This window comes from Nyctereutes procyonoides, unplaced genomic scaffold (assembly GCF_905146905.1).
Source record: "Nyctereutes procyonoides isolate TBG_1078 unplaced genomic scaffold, NYPRO_anot_genome, whole genome shotgun sequence".
Classification (NCBI taxonomy): Eukaryota; Metazoa; Chordata; class Mammalia; order Carnivora; family Canidae; genus Nyctereutes; species Nyctereutes procyonoides.
Window position 1 is genome coordinate 40,210,667 of NW_026575126.1, and position 13,791 is coordinate 40,224,457.

Below are 13,791 nucleotides of genomic sequence, written 5' to 3' on the forward strand. Positions count from 1 at the left end.
TCTGAAAATCCCGAGTCTCGGTGAGGACACGGCACAGGGACAGCTCTGAGTTGGTGGAACGAAAATCGGGACCCACACTGGAAAACAGTCATGATTACACAGTAACAACGCATATCCTAAACCCGGCAACCCCACTCTGGTCACACGCCAGAGAAACTTATGTGTCCAATGAGGCAGGATGCCAACGCAACCAAGCGAGCCACTGCCTCTACGCTGCCCACGGGCCAAGCGTCTGCACCTGGGTGGAGAAAGAGCTGCGGTACATTCTCACGATGGAGCATTACAGTATTGCAGACAACACTGCCCCACTGAGCTGGTTCCCCACAGTTAGTTCATGTATTTCCTGATACATATCTTGTAAGCAGACACACACAAGATAGCATTCAATACTCTCCAGAGTTGCAAAGATTATAAGTCTGAAAATACCAAGGACTGGAGGGGACTGTGGGAATGCATGGAAGGGGGCTGGTGGAGTATACAGTGACACAACTCTTTTGGGGAAGTAATTTTGCATTACTTAGTAAGCCAGAGCACACCAGTGATCCAGCAACTCCATTTAAGTACACACCAGCAATTCGACATAAAGAAACGAAGGTATACGAACACAATGGTATTAACAGCAAAAATTAATGAATTACACCATTAGCATGGATAAAACTAAGCCAACAAAATGTTGACCCAAGAACATACACAGTATGTATACACAAGAAAACAGAAAATTCAGGTCAGCAGTTACCTCCAGGAGAAAGAGAAGGACATGCCTCAGGGAAGAGCACACAGGCCTTCAGAGAGTTGGTAATCTCAACTCCTTAAACTGGGTTAACATGTGTTCATTTTACACTTCTTTTTAAACTGCACATGCATACTCCACGCGTCTCTCTTTAGATCGAACGTATAAAGGGAGAAGGAGAGGGGTTGAAAGAAAAAGCCGTAACCTCTCTGGGTCACTGAACTTGCCCACAGAGAAGTACACATAGATAGCCTCTTGGAACCCAGCCTGATTTAAGCAGAGGAGCATCCCGTAGTGTCACGTGTGGGACCTGACATGGCCAGGGGGCTGGATCTCCCTGAAGCCCACCTGGAATAGGAAGCCCAGGTTAGAGGCCAGCCTGCCTGGGATGGATCAAAGGTAATCAGGCAGGACTGAGGCCTAGCAGCTTCATCAACACACACTGATCCGAGGCGCCCACATGGGCACTGTGCCCCAGTTCTAGCCACAGTTAACCTTCACCAGCTCCAGTGAAGGGAGAGAGGTCAACACACCTGCACTGTTACTTCAGGGGCAACTCAGAACTTCCAGTGGCTTGCTCCAGGCAGCAGGAAATGGCCTGACCCCGTGGAAGGTGACTGGCTACGCTGGTCAAGAGGACAAACACATATACCCTCTAACTTGGCAAATTCCATTTGAGGATTTTCCTCCGTGGATACACTTGAACCCTGCATATAAAGACGAGGCTGAAGGGCCATACACTGTAACGGTGAATAAATGGCAAATGCCTGGAAACCACCTCCATGTCGGTACAGAAAACTAGTAAATCAACTGTGGTGTCTCCCAATACAGAGCTACTCCCAGACTTCTATGAGGCTAAAGAAAAAGAAGAAAAGGAAAGGAAAAGGGAGGGGGAGGAAACAAACTATGGTGCTGTCACAGCAAGCTCTACAAGGTCTACTCAGTGACTAAAATACAGAGAGTACATAAACCCTTGCAGAAGAAGGTGCTTACCTGTTCACACTTTATTCACATGAACACTAGCAAGATGTTATTAGGAGCTTAGGAGCAGCTCCTAACCGAGATAACCTACAAGGGCAAGGGGCAGGTCACAGAGGAGAATGGGACCGAGCTGAGAGCAGGACTTCTCAATGCACATCTTTTTAATCAAATATTTAATTACTTAAAATTAACACTAGAGAGAGAGTACAAGCAAGCATGCACATGAGTGGGGAGGAGCAGCAGAGGGAGAGGGAGAAGCGGGCTCCCTACTGAGCAGAGAGCCAACACAGGGCTCAATCCCAGGACCCTGGGATCATGACCTGAGCTGAAAGCAGATGCTTCGTCAACCGAGCCACCCAGGTGCCCCATAATTAACAATAAACTCTTTTTTTTAAGATTTATTCTTATTATTTATTTATGAGAGAGAGAGAGAGAGAGAGAGAGAGAGAGAGGCAGAGACACAGGAGGAGGGAGAAGCAGGCTCCATGCCGGGAGCCTGACGCGGGACTCGATCCCGGGACTCCAGGATCGCGCCCTGGGCCAAAGGCAGGCGCGAAACCGCTGAGCCACCCAGGGATCCCCTAACAACAAACTCTTAAATAACGTAGCTGTCACAGAAGAGCGAGCCCCTTCCCATCAACTGTCAATGCTGGGGTCATGCGCAAGCCTGTATAGAGATACCAGCTGAGGCTCCAGTGTAGATGGATGACCAGGTTGACAGTCATAGAGGAATAAATATATGCATAGATAATAAATACTGTCACACAGGAAAATGAGACCAGTCTGTGTGCAATGTCCCGATGCTAAGTTTTTTTTTTAAGATTTTATTTATTTATTCATGAGAGACATAGAGAGAAGAGAGGCAGACACAAGCAGAGAGAGAAGCAGGCTCCATGCAGGAAACCCGATGTGGGACTCGATCCTGGGACTCCAGGATCACGCCTTGGGACAAAGGCAGGCGCTCAACCACTGAGCCACCCAGGCATCCCCCGATGCTAAGTTATCTCTAAGATACATTAAGAAATAAACCTGGGGGATCCCTGGGTGACTCAGCAGTTTGGCACTTGCCTTCAGCCCAGGGCAAGATCCTGGAGTCCCAGGATCAAATCCCGCACCGGGCTCCCTGCATGGTGCCTGCTTCTCCCTCTGCCTGTGTCTCTGCCTCTCTGTGTCTCTCATGAATAAATAAATAAAATCTTAAAAAAAAAAGAAAGAAAAGAAAAAAAAAAAGAAAAAGAAAAAGAAAAAGAAGAAAAAGAAAAAAAGAAAAAGAAAAAATAAACCTGGCCCAGACAGTAGTTTGCACATGCTCCCATGATGTTAAAATACATGTGTATGTGTACACATATAGACGTTATTCTCACAAGTCATGCATATCTTTGCAAGGACTTGGCTAAGGGGGTTGCCCCCAGGTGGGTTACCTGGTGTCTGAGGGTATCCATGACAGAAATATGCTTCTCAGTGCACACACCTTTGCACTTCTGGATGCTGTGGTAGGTTATTTTGTGTTAGGTTATAAATATACATACCTATAAAAGTTACCTAATTGCCAAACACACTAAAAAAATTTAATAAGGACATAAAACACATTTACAAAGGGATCAAAAAAGCTTGGGGAAATTTCCCTGGATAGGAAGCATAAATATTTATTTTTTTAAAGATTTTATTTTATTCATTCATGAGAGAGAGAAAGAGAGAGAGAGAGAGAGAGAGAGAGAGGCAGAGACACAGGCAAAGGAAGAAGCAGGCTCCATGCAGGGAGCCCGATGTGGGACTCGATCTCAGGTCTCCAGGATCACGCCCCAGGCTGAAGGCAGCGCTAAACCGCTGAGCCACCGGGGCAGCCTGGAAGTGTCAATCCACACACATCCATTCTCTGGGCAGTTGGCTGTCTCAGGTGGTGGAGCACATGACTCTTGATCTCAGGGTTATGAGTTCAAGCCTCATAGTGGGCATAAAGCTTACTTAAAATTAAATAAAGACATCCATTCTCTAAACTAGCCTGTATTTTTAACATAAGCCCAAAGAAAACGCAATTTTTTAAACTATTTAACCTAATTCTAAAATTCATATGAAAAACTAAATTTCTGCATAAGTGGCCAAGATTTTTGAAAATCACGAGGAAATACTATTAAACATGTTAACGCACATTAATTTAAAGCTACAATACCAAAATTAATTTCTTCTCTCACTTATTAAATAAAAAATTCCAGATGGGCTATAAAGTGCAAATAAAAGCTAAAACTACTGAAGACAACATAAGAAGTATTTTAAGCACACCTTTAAGAACATATAATCCACCCAAAGTGTACAAACCAGTGGGCTTTAGCACATTCACAGGGCTGAGTATCCATCACTATCATCTAGTGCCACAGAAGGTCATCACCCCAGAAAGAAACCAAAAGCTCATTAGCAGCAACTCCCCACTCCTATCCCCCCCAATCCCGGCAGTCACTTCCTATCCCGATAGATTGCCCGTCTGAGACATTTCACACAAAGGGAATTATATGTAGTCTTCTGCATCTGGCCTCATTCACTTAACGTCATGTTTTCAAGGTTCATCCACATCATAACAAATATATCTCGCTCTTCTTTATGGCCAAATAATATTCTTTTTAAAAATATGTATTTATTTATATAATCCCTACACCCAACATGGGGCTCAAACTCAGGACCCTGAGATCAAGAGCTGCATACTCTTCTGAGCCAGTCAGATAGCACACAGTGAATAATATTCCATTATAGGGTCAGACCACACGTTGTTTACTTATTCATCAGTTAATAGGCAATTGGGGTGTTTCTGCTTTTTGTCTGTGCCGTAAACATTGCTGTACAAGTTTCTGTGTGGATGTATATTTCAGGGTCCCCTGGGTACACACCTAGGAGTGGAAGTGCTGGGTTGAATGGTAATTGTGCTTACTCATTTGAGAAACTGTGGACTGTTTTCCAAAGTGATGCCCCATTTTACATTCCTGCCAGCAGTCAGCAAGGGCTCTGATTTCTCTACCTCCTCACCAATGCTACTGGTGTTATTGATGAGGGAGCACAGGGCAAGCTAAGGGCAAAGCACAAGCTAACACCCCGCAAACTTCCCCTGGCCACCCCGTGAGATACATGTGACATTCCTCAGGCATTTCTGGCTGCCCTAAAACAAAGGAAAGGGCAAAACAAGTGGTTAATCAATAGAGATCACAGTCATGCAGGACATGGGTTTCCATCAGTTTGCAACTGTCTTAATAATTTACAAGAAAAAAGCCATCTTCAGGGGCACCTGCGTGGCTCAGTAGGTTAAGTATCTGCTCTCGGCTCAGGTCATAATCCCAGGGTCCTGGGATCGAGTCCCATGTCAGGGTTCCTTCTCGGCGGGGAGTCTGCTTCTTCCTCTCCCCCTGCAGTTCCCCCTGCTCTCTGTGTCAATTAAATAAAATCTTAAAAAAAAAAAAAAGGAAGAAGAGGAGAGGAAGGAAGGAAGGAAGGAAGGAAGGAAAGGGAAGGAGGGAGGGAGGAACGAATGGATGGAGGAAGGGAGGGAGGGGCGAGCAAGCAATCTCCAGAAACCTACAGACTCAACTACTTGGAGCCTAACACCACCCTCCCCTCGACGGGATAAAAACTCTTGCATAATCAGTCACTCCCTGCAAACCCAATTCAGCTCTGTCTGCCCACAGTCCTGTCCCTGTGCTTTCATAAAACCACCAAAGGTCTTTTGCACCAAAGACCTCTCAAGAATCCTTTCTTGGCCATGGACTCTGGACCCCAACACTCCAAACCACATCATTATCACCTATGGTTTTCATCCCAGCCACCGGAGTGGGTATGAAGTGGAAAGTGGTTTTGATTTGCCTTTCCTACTGATATTGATCATCTTGACATCTTTTTCTCTAATGATTTAAGAAGAAATGCTTTCTAAGCAAAATATGTAACCCAAGAATCATAAACCTATGGAGCACATAAAAATTAAATAAATAGCATAAATCATCTAAGTTCTCACCACATGGGATGCCTGGCTGGCACTTGCATGTGCACAAGCAGGAGAGAGGGGGAGGAGAAGCAGACTTCCCGCTGAGCAGGGAGCCTGTTGTGGGACTGGATCCCAGGACCCCAGGATCATGACCCAGTGGCCTTCAAGGGCCCTTGTGTTACCAGAGAAAATTGTAGACTAACAATCACAATGACTCTGAAAACATCAAAAGACGGTTCAGTTACACTCCATCTGATGTACCTGTTTTAGAAAAACTTCTAATCATAATGGCTAAAAATGAAATGTTTTACTTCTTTAAAAGGAAGCTTCTGGGCAGCCCAGGTGGCTCAGCAGTTTAGCGCTGCCTTTGGCCCAGGGCGTGATCCTGGAGACCCGGGATGAAGTCCTGCGTCGGGCTCCCTATATGGAGCCTGCTTCTCCCTCTGCCTGTGTCTCTGCTTCTCTCTGTGTGTCTCTGCCTCTGTGTGTCTCTCATGAATGGATGAAGAAAATCTTAAAAAAAAAAAAAAAAAAGTAAGCTTCATGGAACATCCCCTCAGGCGCTCCATTCTCCATTAATTAGAGAACCCTGGTCTGTGTGAACCACAATGGCAGTGCGCCACACCGGCTACCTGACACATCGAGTTCCAATAGAAGGATTGAGACCTATTTAATAGTATTACCATATAATCATCTGGGTTTTTTAATCTTCTGCCTTTTAATACTGTATTCATTTTGCTATCTTAAAATTAGTTTTGATGTTCTAAACACATATCTTAATTATATGGTTGCTAAATAACTGAGCTACTCTTAAAATTAAGCCCATGATTCCCATACACCTGAGTTCAATTTATCTGATCTATGGGCATTCAGGTGGTGAAAAAGCAGGTGGGGATGATGCCCAAGTAGATAGCAGCTCTCTAAGCTACAACTTTCATGGTATACAATTCCTAGTAGCTTTAGCAGCCATACCAGAAACACCCCAAAATCTTTACTAAATACTACAGAATTTCTTGGTGGAGTAAGCAAATAGCAGCTTCCTAGTAAAAGTCAAACCTTCCGGGCAGCCCAGATGGCTCAGTGATTTAGCACCGCCTTCAGCCCAGGACCTGATCCTGGAGACCCGGGATCGAGTCCCACATTGGGCTCCCTGCATGGAGCCTGCTTCTCCCTCTGCCTGTGTCTCTGCCTCTCTGTCTCTCTGTGTGCCTCTCATGAATAAATAAATAAAATCTTTTTTTTATAAATAAAATCTTTAAAAAAAAAAAAAAAGTCAAGCCTTCCGTTTCCAGACTGGGCAAGATGGTACTTAAGAAAAATTCTAGCTGGCTACACTAAGAGCACCAAAAATGCAATTCAAGAACATCCTCTGGCTTTGAACTAAAATATTTCACTGGAGGACACCTGGGTGGCTCAGTTAAGCATCTGCCCTCCTTTCAGGTCGTGATCCCAGGGTCCTGGGATCGAATTCTACCTGTTTCTCCCTTTCCCTCCCCCTGCTACTTCCCCTGCTTGTGCATGCTCATGTTCTGCGTCGAATAAATAAATGCTTTAAAAAACAAAAAATTAAACACTTCCCTGGAGTGTGAACTGGATACACTTCGCTGATGCCAAGTCGGTATTTTGGTTTTAGACAGCGACCACCATCACTGCCTTAGTAAGTCTCCCTATTGAAATCATCTTTGAAAAAAAAAAAAAAGAAATCATCTTTGTTGGACTTTGGGGGTAGAGGTGAGAAATGTATGTTTTCTCATCACCCCAACTGCCCCCCCCCACACACACACCGCTTCAAGCAGCATTTGTCTCAATGCGCAAGGGCAGCAAACACTTGGGAGATTTTTGTTGTTGCCTTAATTCTGGCCAACTATTCAGCTAGTAACCAATAAAGCCTTTGCTAACCTATTACCATCTGGGTTTGGCTGATGTTTTGCAGATAACTTGGTCCCTCTGGTCCTAACCAAGCCCGTCACACCACAGCCCACCTGGTGCCTCTTGGGCAGCCAGCCACACACACTTTGCCTATGTGCCTCGCTGGTGCTGATCAAGGCCTCAGCACTGTGATTTATAGTTTTGTTGTTTTTTAAGATTTTAGCTATTCATTCATGAGAGGCACAGAGAGAGAGGCAGTGACACAGGCAGAGGGAGAAACAGGCTCCCTCCAGGGAACCCGATGCAGGACTTGATCCCAGAACCCTGGGATCATGCCCTGAGCCAGAGACGGATGGTCAACCATTGAGCCACCCAGGCGTCCCAGCTCTGTGGTTTATAGAGGTGGCAACACCATTTAGAGTCTAAGCAGTAAAGGATCAAACCTATTATTGTTACGTTAGCAACATGAATACGTGTTTCACAGAGAGTGAAATCTGCCCCACAAGTGCTGCTCTACTACTCATCCTGCAGAGAGCCTGGGAACACATGAGATGTGACTGAATTCTCATTCTCACTCCTGGGCTGCAACACAAGAGCTGTGAGGGCATGAATTAAACAGCACAAGCCCCCAAAGTGAGAGCAGAGGGAAGAAGCAAAATAAATCAACAAAAAGAATAAAAGCAGTAAATGTGGGGCTGTGGCTGCAAGGGGTCTAGGCAGAAGTTCCTTTTGGGAAATAAAGCAAACCTGCAATGCTTGAGCCCTACAACAAAGTGGGGAAATTCTGCTCTTCTGATGTTTCTGGTACTTGGAGCAGACTCCTTCACCCTTCTAAGTCTCACTTCTAAGGCAGAACATTCCAGCAAAGGTTCCAGCTTACAGAGACTGGAAAAGGCAGAGGACACTAACTCGAGCACAAGCAGTCCTGCGGTGGCTGCTTCATAACGGGGTCCTGGCAATGCCAACAGTGAGACCCAGAGTGTCCTCGAGATTAGAACACAGGACTCAGGGCTGTGGTGTCATTGCAGTTACCAGCCAAGTGAAATGACCAACCCATTACCCTCTCCACCTTACATCATAATCATCTGCCTCTGGAGATCAAACCTGTTGCTGATTTTTCATGCTCATCGTCTCTTCTTTGGGAACACTTTCTTGATTGTCTACCGGCAAATCCATTACTTCTATTACTCATCAGAACTGGTGGAAGGTTTCATGACAGTTTACATTTTTACCACAAATATCACGTTTTGGGGCAGCCCCGGTGGCGCAGTGGTTTAGTGCCGCCTGCAGCCCAGGGTGTGATCCTGGAGACCTGGGATCGAGTCCCACATCGGGCTCCTTGCGTGGAGCCTGCTTCTCCCTCTGCCTGTGTCTCTGCCTCTCTGTCTCTCTCTCATGAATAAATGAATAAAATCTTAAAAAAAAAAAAACAAAACAAATATCACGTTTTCCAGGTTACCTAGGTTCTGATATCCCTACTCCTTATAATACCCACCTTTCACCAGGGCAAGAAATTACTCGATGGTTCTAAACGCCTAGAAATAAATTTAAGATTCACCTGGAGCCCACCCACCTGGTCCTGGGGGCATGCAGAAACTCAGGTGTGTGGCCCTCATAGTGCCTGCAGCTGGGTTTTCTAAACACTGGCCCACGCCTGGCACTGTGACCATCCTGATTACAGAAAATGGTCCACAAGTTTACATCTAACAGAAGAGAAAGCACATAATTTTTAGCCTCTTACTCTCCTTCCCATATATATTCCCATTTCTTGCCAAACCCAATCATTCAATAGCACCCCCTTACCCTACATCTGGTGCTTTCCAGACCGGACTCATAACCTTCTCTTCTGTGAGATCCACATGAGCAATCATCCACATGTTTCAGTGCTCCCTGACTGGGCACAGAGGCCTCGGAAATGGCCCAGTATAGTGCCTGCCAAACACAAGCTCCCACTTAACCTATGACGCCAACGGCAGGGTCACATCATCTCTGAAGTATCAGAGAGCATTCAAAAAAATATATATATATATATATAATATTTTATTTATTTTTTTGGTTTAATCTCTACGCCTAACATGGGGCTCAAACTCACATCTCCAGGACCAAGAGTTGTGAGCCCTTCTGACTGAGCTAGCCAAGTATCCCTCAAAATATATCTGTTAAATAAGTAATGAGCAAAAATGAAAAATAAAAAGTCCACAAGCCAAGACTGTTCAACACCTCAACGGAGCAGGTGGGAAGAACTGGGATGGTGATAAAGTCCGACTCTAAGATGTGAAGCCAAGCACATGCTAACATTTGGGAACACTTTCCCAGCAACAGAGGAAAAAAAATACAGGAGAATTCTGAATTTTCTGTGGAGGTACTTTCTCTTATTCTCCCCGCCCTCAACCCCTTTGTATAAGATATTCATTTTCTAGGCTAAACTCACCCATCACTCAGTCCCTCCAAACAACTAGACCTTCACGACTGCCCACACGGTGGGTGTCAAGAACATCTGCACTACATCCTGCTTCCAAGAACAGGGTCTCAATCTTAGATTCAAACAAAAGATTTGCAAGAACTGCGACAGAAGTTCAGAAGGAGAGGATGCAGATTATTAAAGGAAGGAGTTAAAAAAAAAAAAAAAACAACTGGCTGGGCTGAAAACTGGCATGTCTTCCCAGTGGAAGGTTCACTACATGATATGAAGAATGAATTACAACAAACATGATTAGAACATCTGAGAACACAAAAAAGAGAAACTTTAACCTCCAAAGAAAGGTATAAAAACAAGTCATCTACAAAAACAATGAAATTGCTAGGACTGCTCATCTGTAACGGGCTCTAGAAAAACAGCAGAGCAATATCCTCCTCTTTGAAGGAAAATTATTTTGACCTGGAATACCCAGGCAACCTACTACACTACTGGGGGGGGGGGGGTAAAATAAAATCTTTCAGACATGATGGGGCTTAGAAAATTTACAACCTGGGCAGCCTGGATGGCTCAGCGGTTTAGCGCCTTCAGCCCAGGGCGTGATCCTGGAGACCCAGGATCGAGTCCCATACGTCTGGCTCCCTGCATGGAGCCTGCTTCTCCCTCTTCCTGTGTCTCTGCCTCTCTCTGTGTGTCTCTCATGACTAAATAAATGAAATCTTAAAAAAAAAAAAAATTTACAAACTAAAGACTTCTGCAGAACACAAAAGTATACTCTTGCATGACAAGAAATAAACCCAAAAAGGAGGAAGACGGTGGGTACAAGCAAAAGTATAAAACTTACAACTATCTTATGGGTTAATGCATGCTTTTAAAAACTGTTAAAAAAAAAAAAAAAAAGAGGGACACCTGGGTGGCTCAGCAGTTGGGTCTGTGCTTTCGGATCGGGATGTGATCCTGGAATCCTGGCGTCGAGTCCCAAGTCAGGCTCCTTCCATGGAGCCTGCTTCTCCCTCTGTCTCTCATGAATAGATAAATTTAAAAAAAAGAGAGACAGACAGACAGACAGACAGACACTAGAGGTGCCTGGGTGGCCCGGTTGGTTAAGCATCTGCCTCCGACTCAGGTCATGATCCCAGCGTTCTGGGATCCAGCCTGGAATCAGGCTCTCCACTCAGAGCCTGCTTCTCCCTCTCCCTCTGCCTGCTTGTGCTGTCAAATAAACAGTCTTAAAAGAGAGAGACACTACACCAAAATGTAAAACTCAGATAACGGGAAAAAAATGTAAAAGACATAAAAAATAAAAAAAGACATTCATAGAAAATATAATAACGGCCACTAAGCAAATGAAAACACTTTCTCACTCCTATCCACAGAGGAACTGCCTGGATAGAGGTGGTCGCAGTCCCTGCTAACGGGAATATAAATCGATAAAGACTTTCTGGACAGCAATTTGGCAGTATCAGCTAACGTTTCAAATATGCACAGACTCTGAACCATCAATTCTAAAAGTCGGATTCTGAAATTCTAAATGCCATACACGTGTGCAAATATCTAAGTACTCGCCATTGTACGCAGCAGTGTAATGACAGAAAACCACAGGGCAGCCCGGGTGGCTCAGCGGTTTAGCGCTGCCTTCAGCCCAGGGCCTGATGCTGGAGACCTGGGATCGAGTCCCACGTCGGGCTCCCTGCGTGGAGCCTGCTTCTCCCTCTGCCTGTGTCTCTGCCTCTCTCTGTGTCTCTCATGAATAAACAAAATCTTGAAAAAAAGAAAAGAAAAAGAAAAAAACCCACAAAATCCTTTATTACGTCCGTTCACGGGACACGGCAGGTAAACGACCGCGCGGCCACTGGAAAGCCAGAGATCGGGGGACAGGGACGGCCCAGGATGCGGAAGCTACGCAGACAACGTTAAACACAACTCCGGAGCAAACCGCATAGACGGTTTAGGACTTTTCACAGAAAAACAGCCCGAGTCCACGTGCGTGTGTAACCGTGTGCAGAGCCTGGACGGAAGGCTAGGATGCTGCCCGCCCCTCGGTTTCTCCCGAACGCGGAGTGGGAAAGCAGAGACTACGGTGACTCTTTTCTTTTTTTCCTCCGCCCCAACACTGATGTGAGCGCCCAGGAATTTCGGGTCCCGGGAATCCGGGAGTGACGAAGCCAGAGGCCACGCGCTGCGGAGGGTCAGGCGGCTACGCCCGGGTCCCGCCGTGCGCGCTCCCGGGCGGACGGGGCACTCGTGGCGCCGGTCGGCGCGGCGCAGGCGGCTCCTTCGGCCCCCGGTGCAACACGGCTCGGGCGGCCACGAGGAGCTCAAGTCCGTTCCCACTCCCCGAACCGCCCTCGGCGGCCGGAGCGAGAGCCCGGACCCCTCGCCTCGAGCCCAGCGCCGGGGCTCGGCGGGGAGAAGCCCCTGCAAGGGTCCCGCGGGCCGGGGCGCAACCGCGCTCCCCGACGGCGGGGGCGGAACCTGGGCAGTCCGGCGACACGGGGCGCCCCGCGCGCTCAGCCGAACCTCCGAGCCTCGCAATGGAGAAAGGCGCGGGCTCGGACCCGGGGCGTCCTGCCCCCCGCCCCCCCTCACCTCTCGGGGCGGCCGCCAGCGCCGGCGCCCGCAGGCTGCGGCCCCACAGCAGCAGCACCCGCAGCTCGCGCGCCATGTCCGTCCTCCGCGGCAGCCGAGCCACACGCGCGGCGGGGGCGGGGCGGGGCGGGGCCTTCCTCGGGCGCGGCGCGGTGACGTCACGCCGAGCGCAGGGCTGTCCGGCCCGCTGCCTGTGCCGGAGAGCGGGCGGGGCCCTGGTGGCCCGCGCCGCGCGGGGAGCGTCGGGCCTGGGGACGGGCCCTCCGTGACCTTGTGTCGCGTTGTCAAGGACGACGGGCGGGCGCCCGGGCCCCGGGCCACTCGCGCGTCCCTAACACGGGAGGCGCTCGCTCGCCCCGGAGGGCGTGAGAGGGCGGCGGCGACGCCGGCGCCACGGAGGCGGGGGAGAAGCGGGGGCGGCCCTGAGGCTGGGCGTGTCCTCGCGCTCCTCCTCCCGCCCCGTTGCAGCGAACGAGCCCCGCCGCTCCTTCTCTTTTAATTAAGAAGAAAACAAAAATTGTTTTAAATTGAAATATGGTGGACCCAGAAAGCAACATTAGTTGTAGGTGTAGAGCGCTCCACCCCGGCGGGTGCCGCGGGCCACCACGCCACACGCCTGGCCCGTGGCTGCGGTCAGTCACTGTGCGGTGCTGCTCCTGGCCCCGTCAACGCCCTTTCTCGCCCGGTGCCACAGCGCGCGCGGCGTCGTCCAGGTTTTCTGAGGCCCCGGCGGCCCCAGGTGGCTTCTGGGGCTCGCTGGAGGGTCGCTGCCGGAGCAAGAAGCTACGAAAACGGAGCTGCAAAGTACGAGAGTCAGGAGAGGGTTACCCCCACCCCCACCCCCGCTTGGACCCGGGGCGCCGTCGGGGCATTGGGAAGGGCGACCCCGGGACCTTCCAGGTGGAAGGTGTGAAGAATGAGCCCCATGTGCCAGACTCCAGCAGCTGAGCAGCATGTCCCCGAGGCGGGCGGACTAGGCCGGCGGCGGGGGGGGCGGGGGGCAGGAGCCCTTTCTCTGCCGTTGGAGGAAGACCAGTAACCTCCCCACGGGCCCCCGCGGCGCCGCCTCCTCCTTGGGGCTCCACCCCCACCCCCACCCCCACCCAGCCACTTCTAATCCATTCCAGCCCCTGGGCCCCGCCCCTCTCCTTCCCCCACCTCCCTGCAGACACAGGGGCCCGTGGCAGGCCCAGCGTGGCCAAGCTGCAGCTACTCTGGGGCACTGAGGGGTCTGAGCCTCGCGTT

At 48.8% G+C, this 13,791-nt stretch overlaps 1 protein-coding gene across 1 annotated transcript in view; it reads right to left on the reverse strand.

The window, feature by feature from the left end:
- TRAP1 (TNF receptor associated protein 1) overlaps window positions 1-12,684 on the reverse strand; it is a 51,295-nt gene extending 38,611 nt beyond the window's left edge. The window contains exon 1 of the mRNA XM_055339674.1: window positions 12,547-12,684. Coding sequence (XP_055195649.1) covers window positions 12,547-12,622 — 76 coding nt within the window. The 5' untranslated portion in view covers window positions 12,623-12,684. The remainder of the gene's footprint in view (window positions 1-12,546) is intronic.
- Window positions 12,685-13,791: the final 1,107 nt, after the last annotated feature.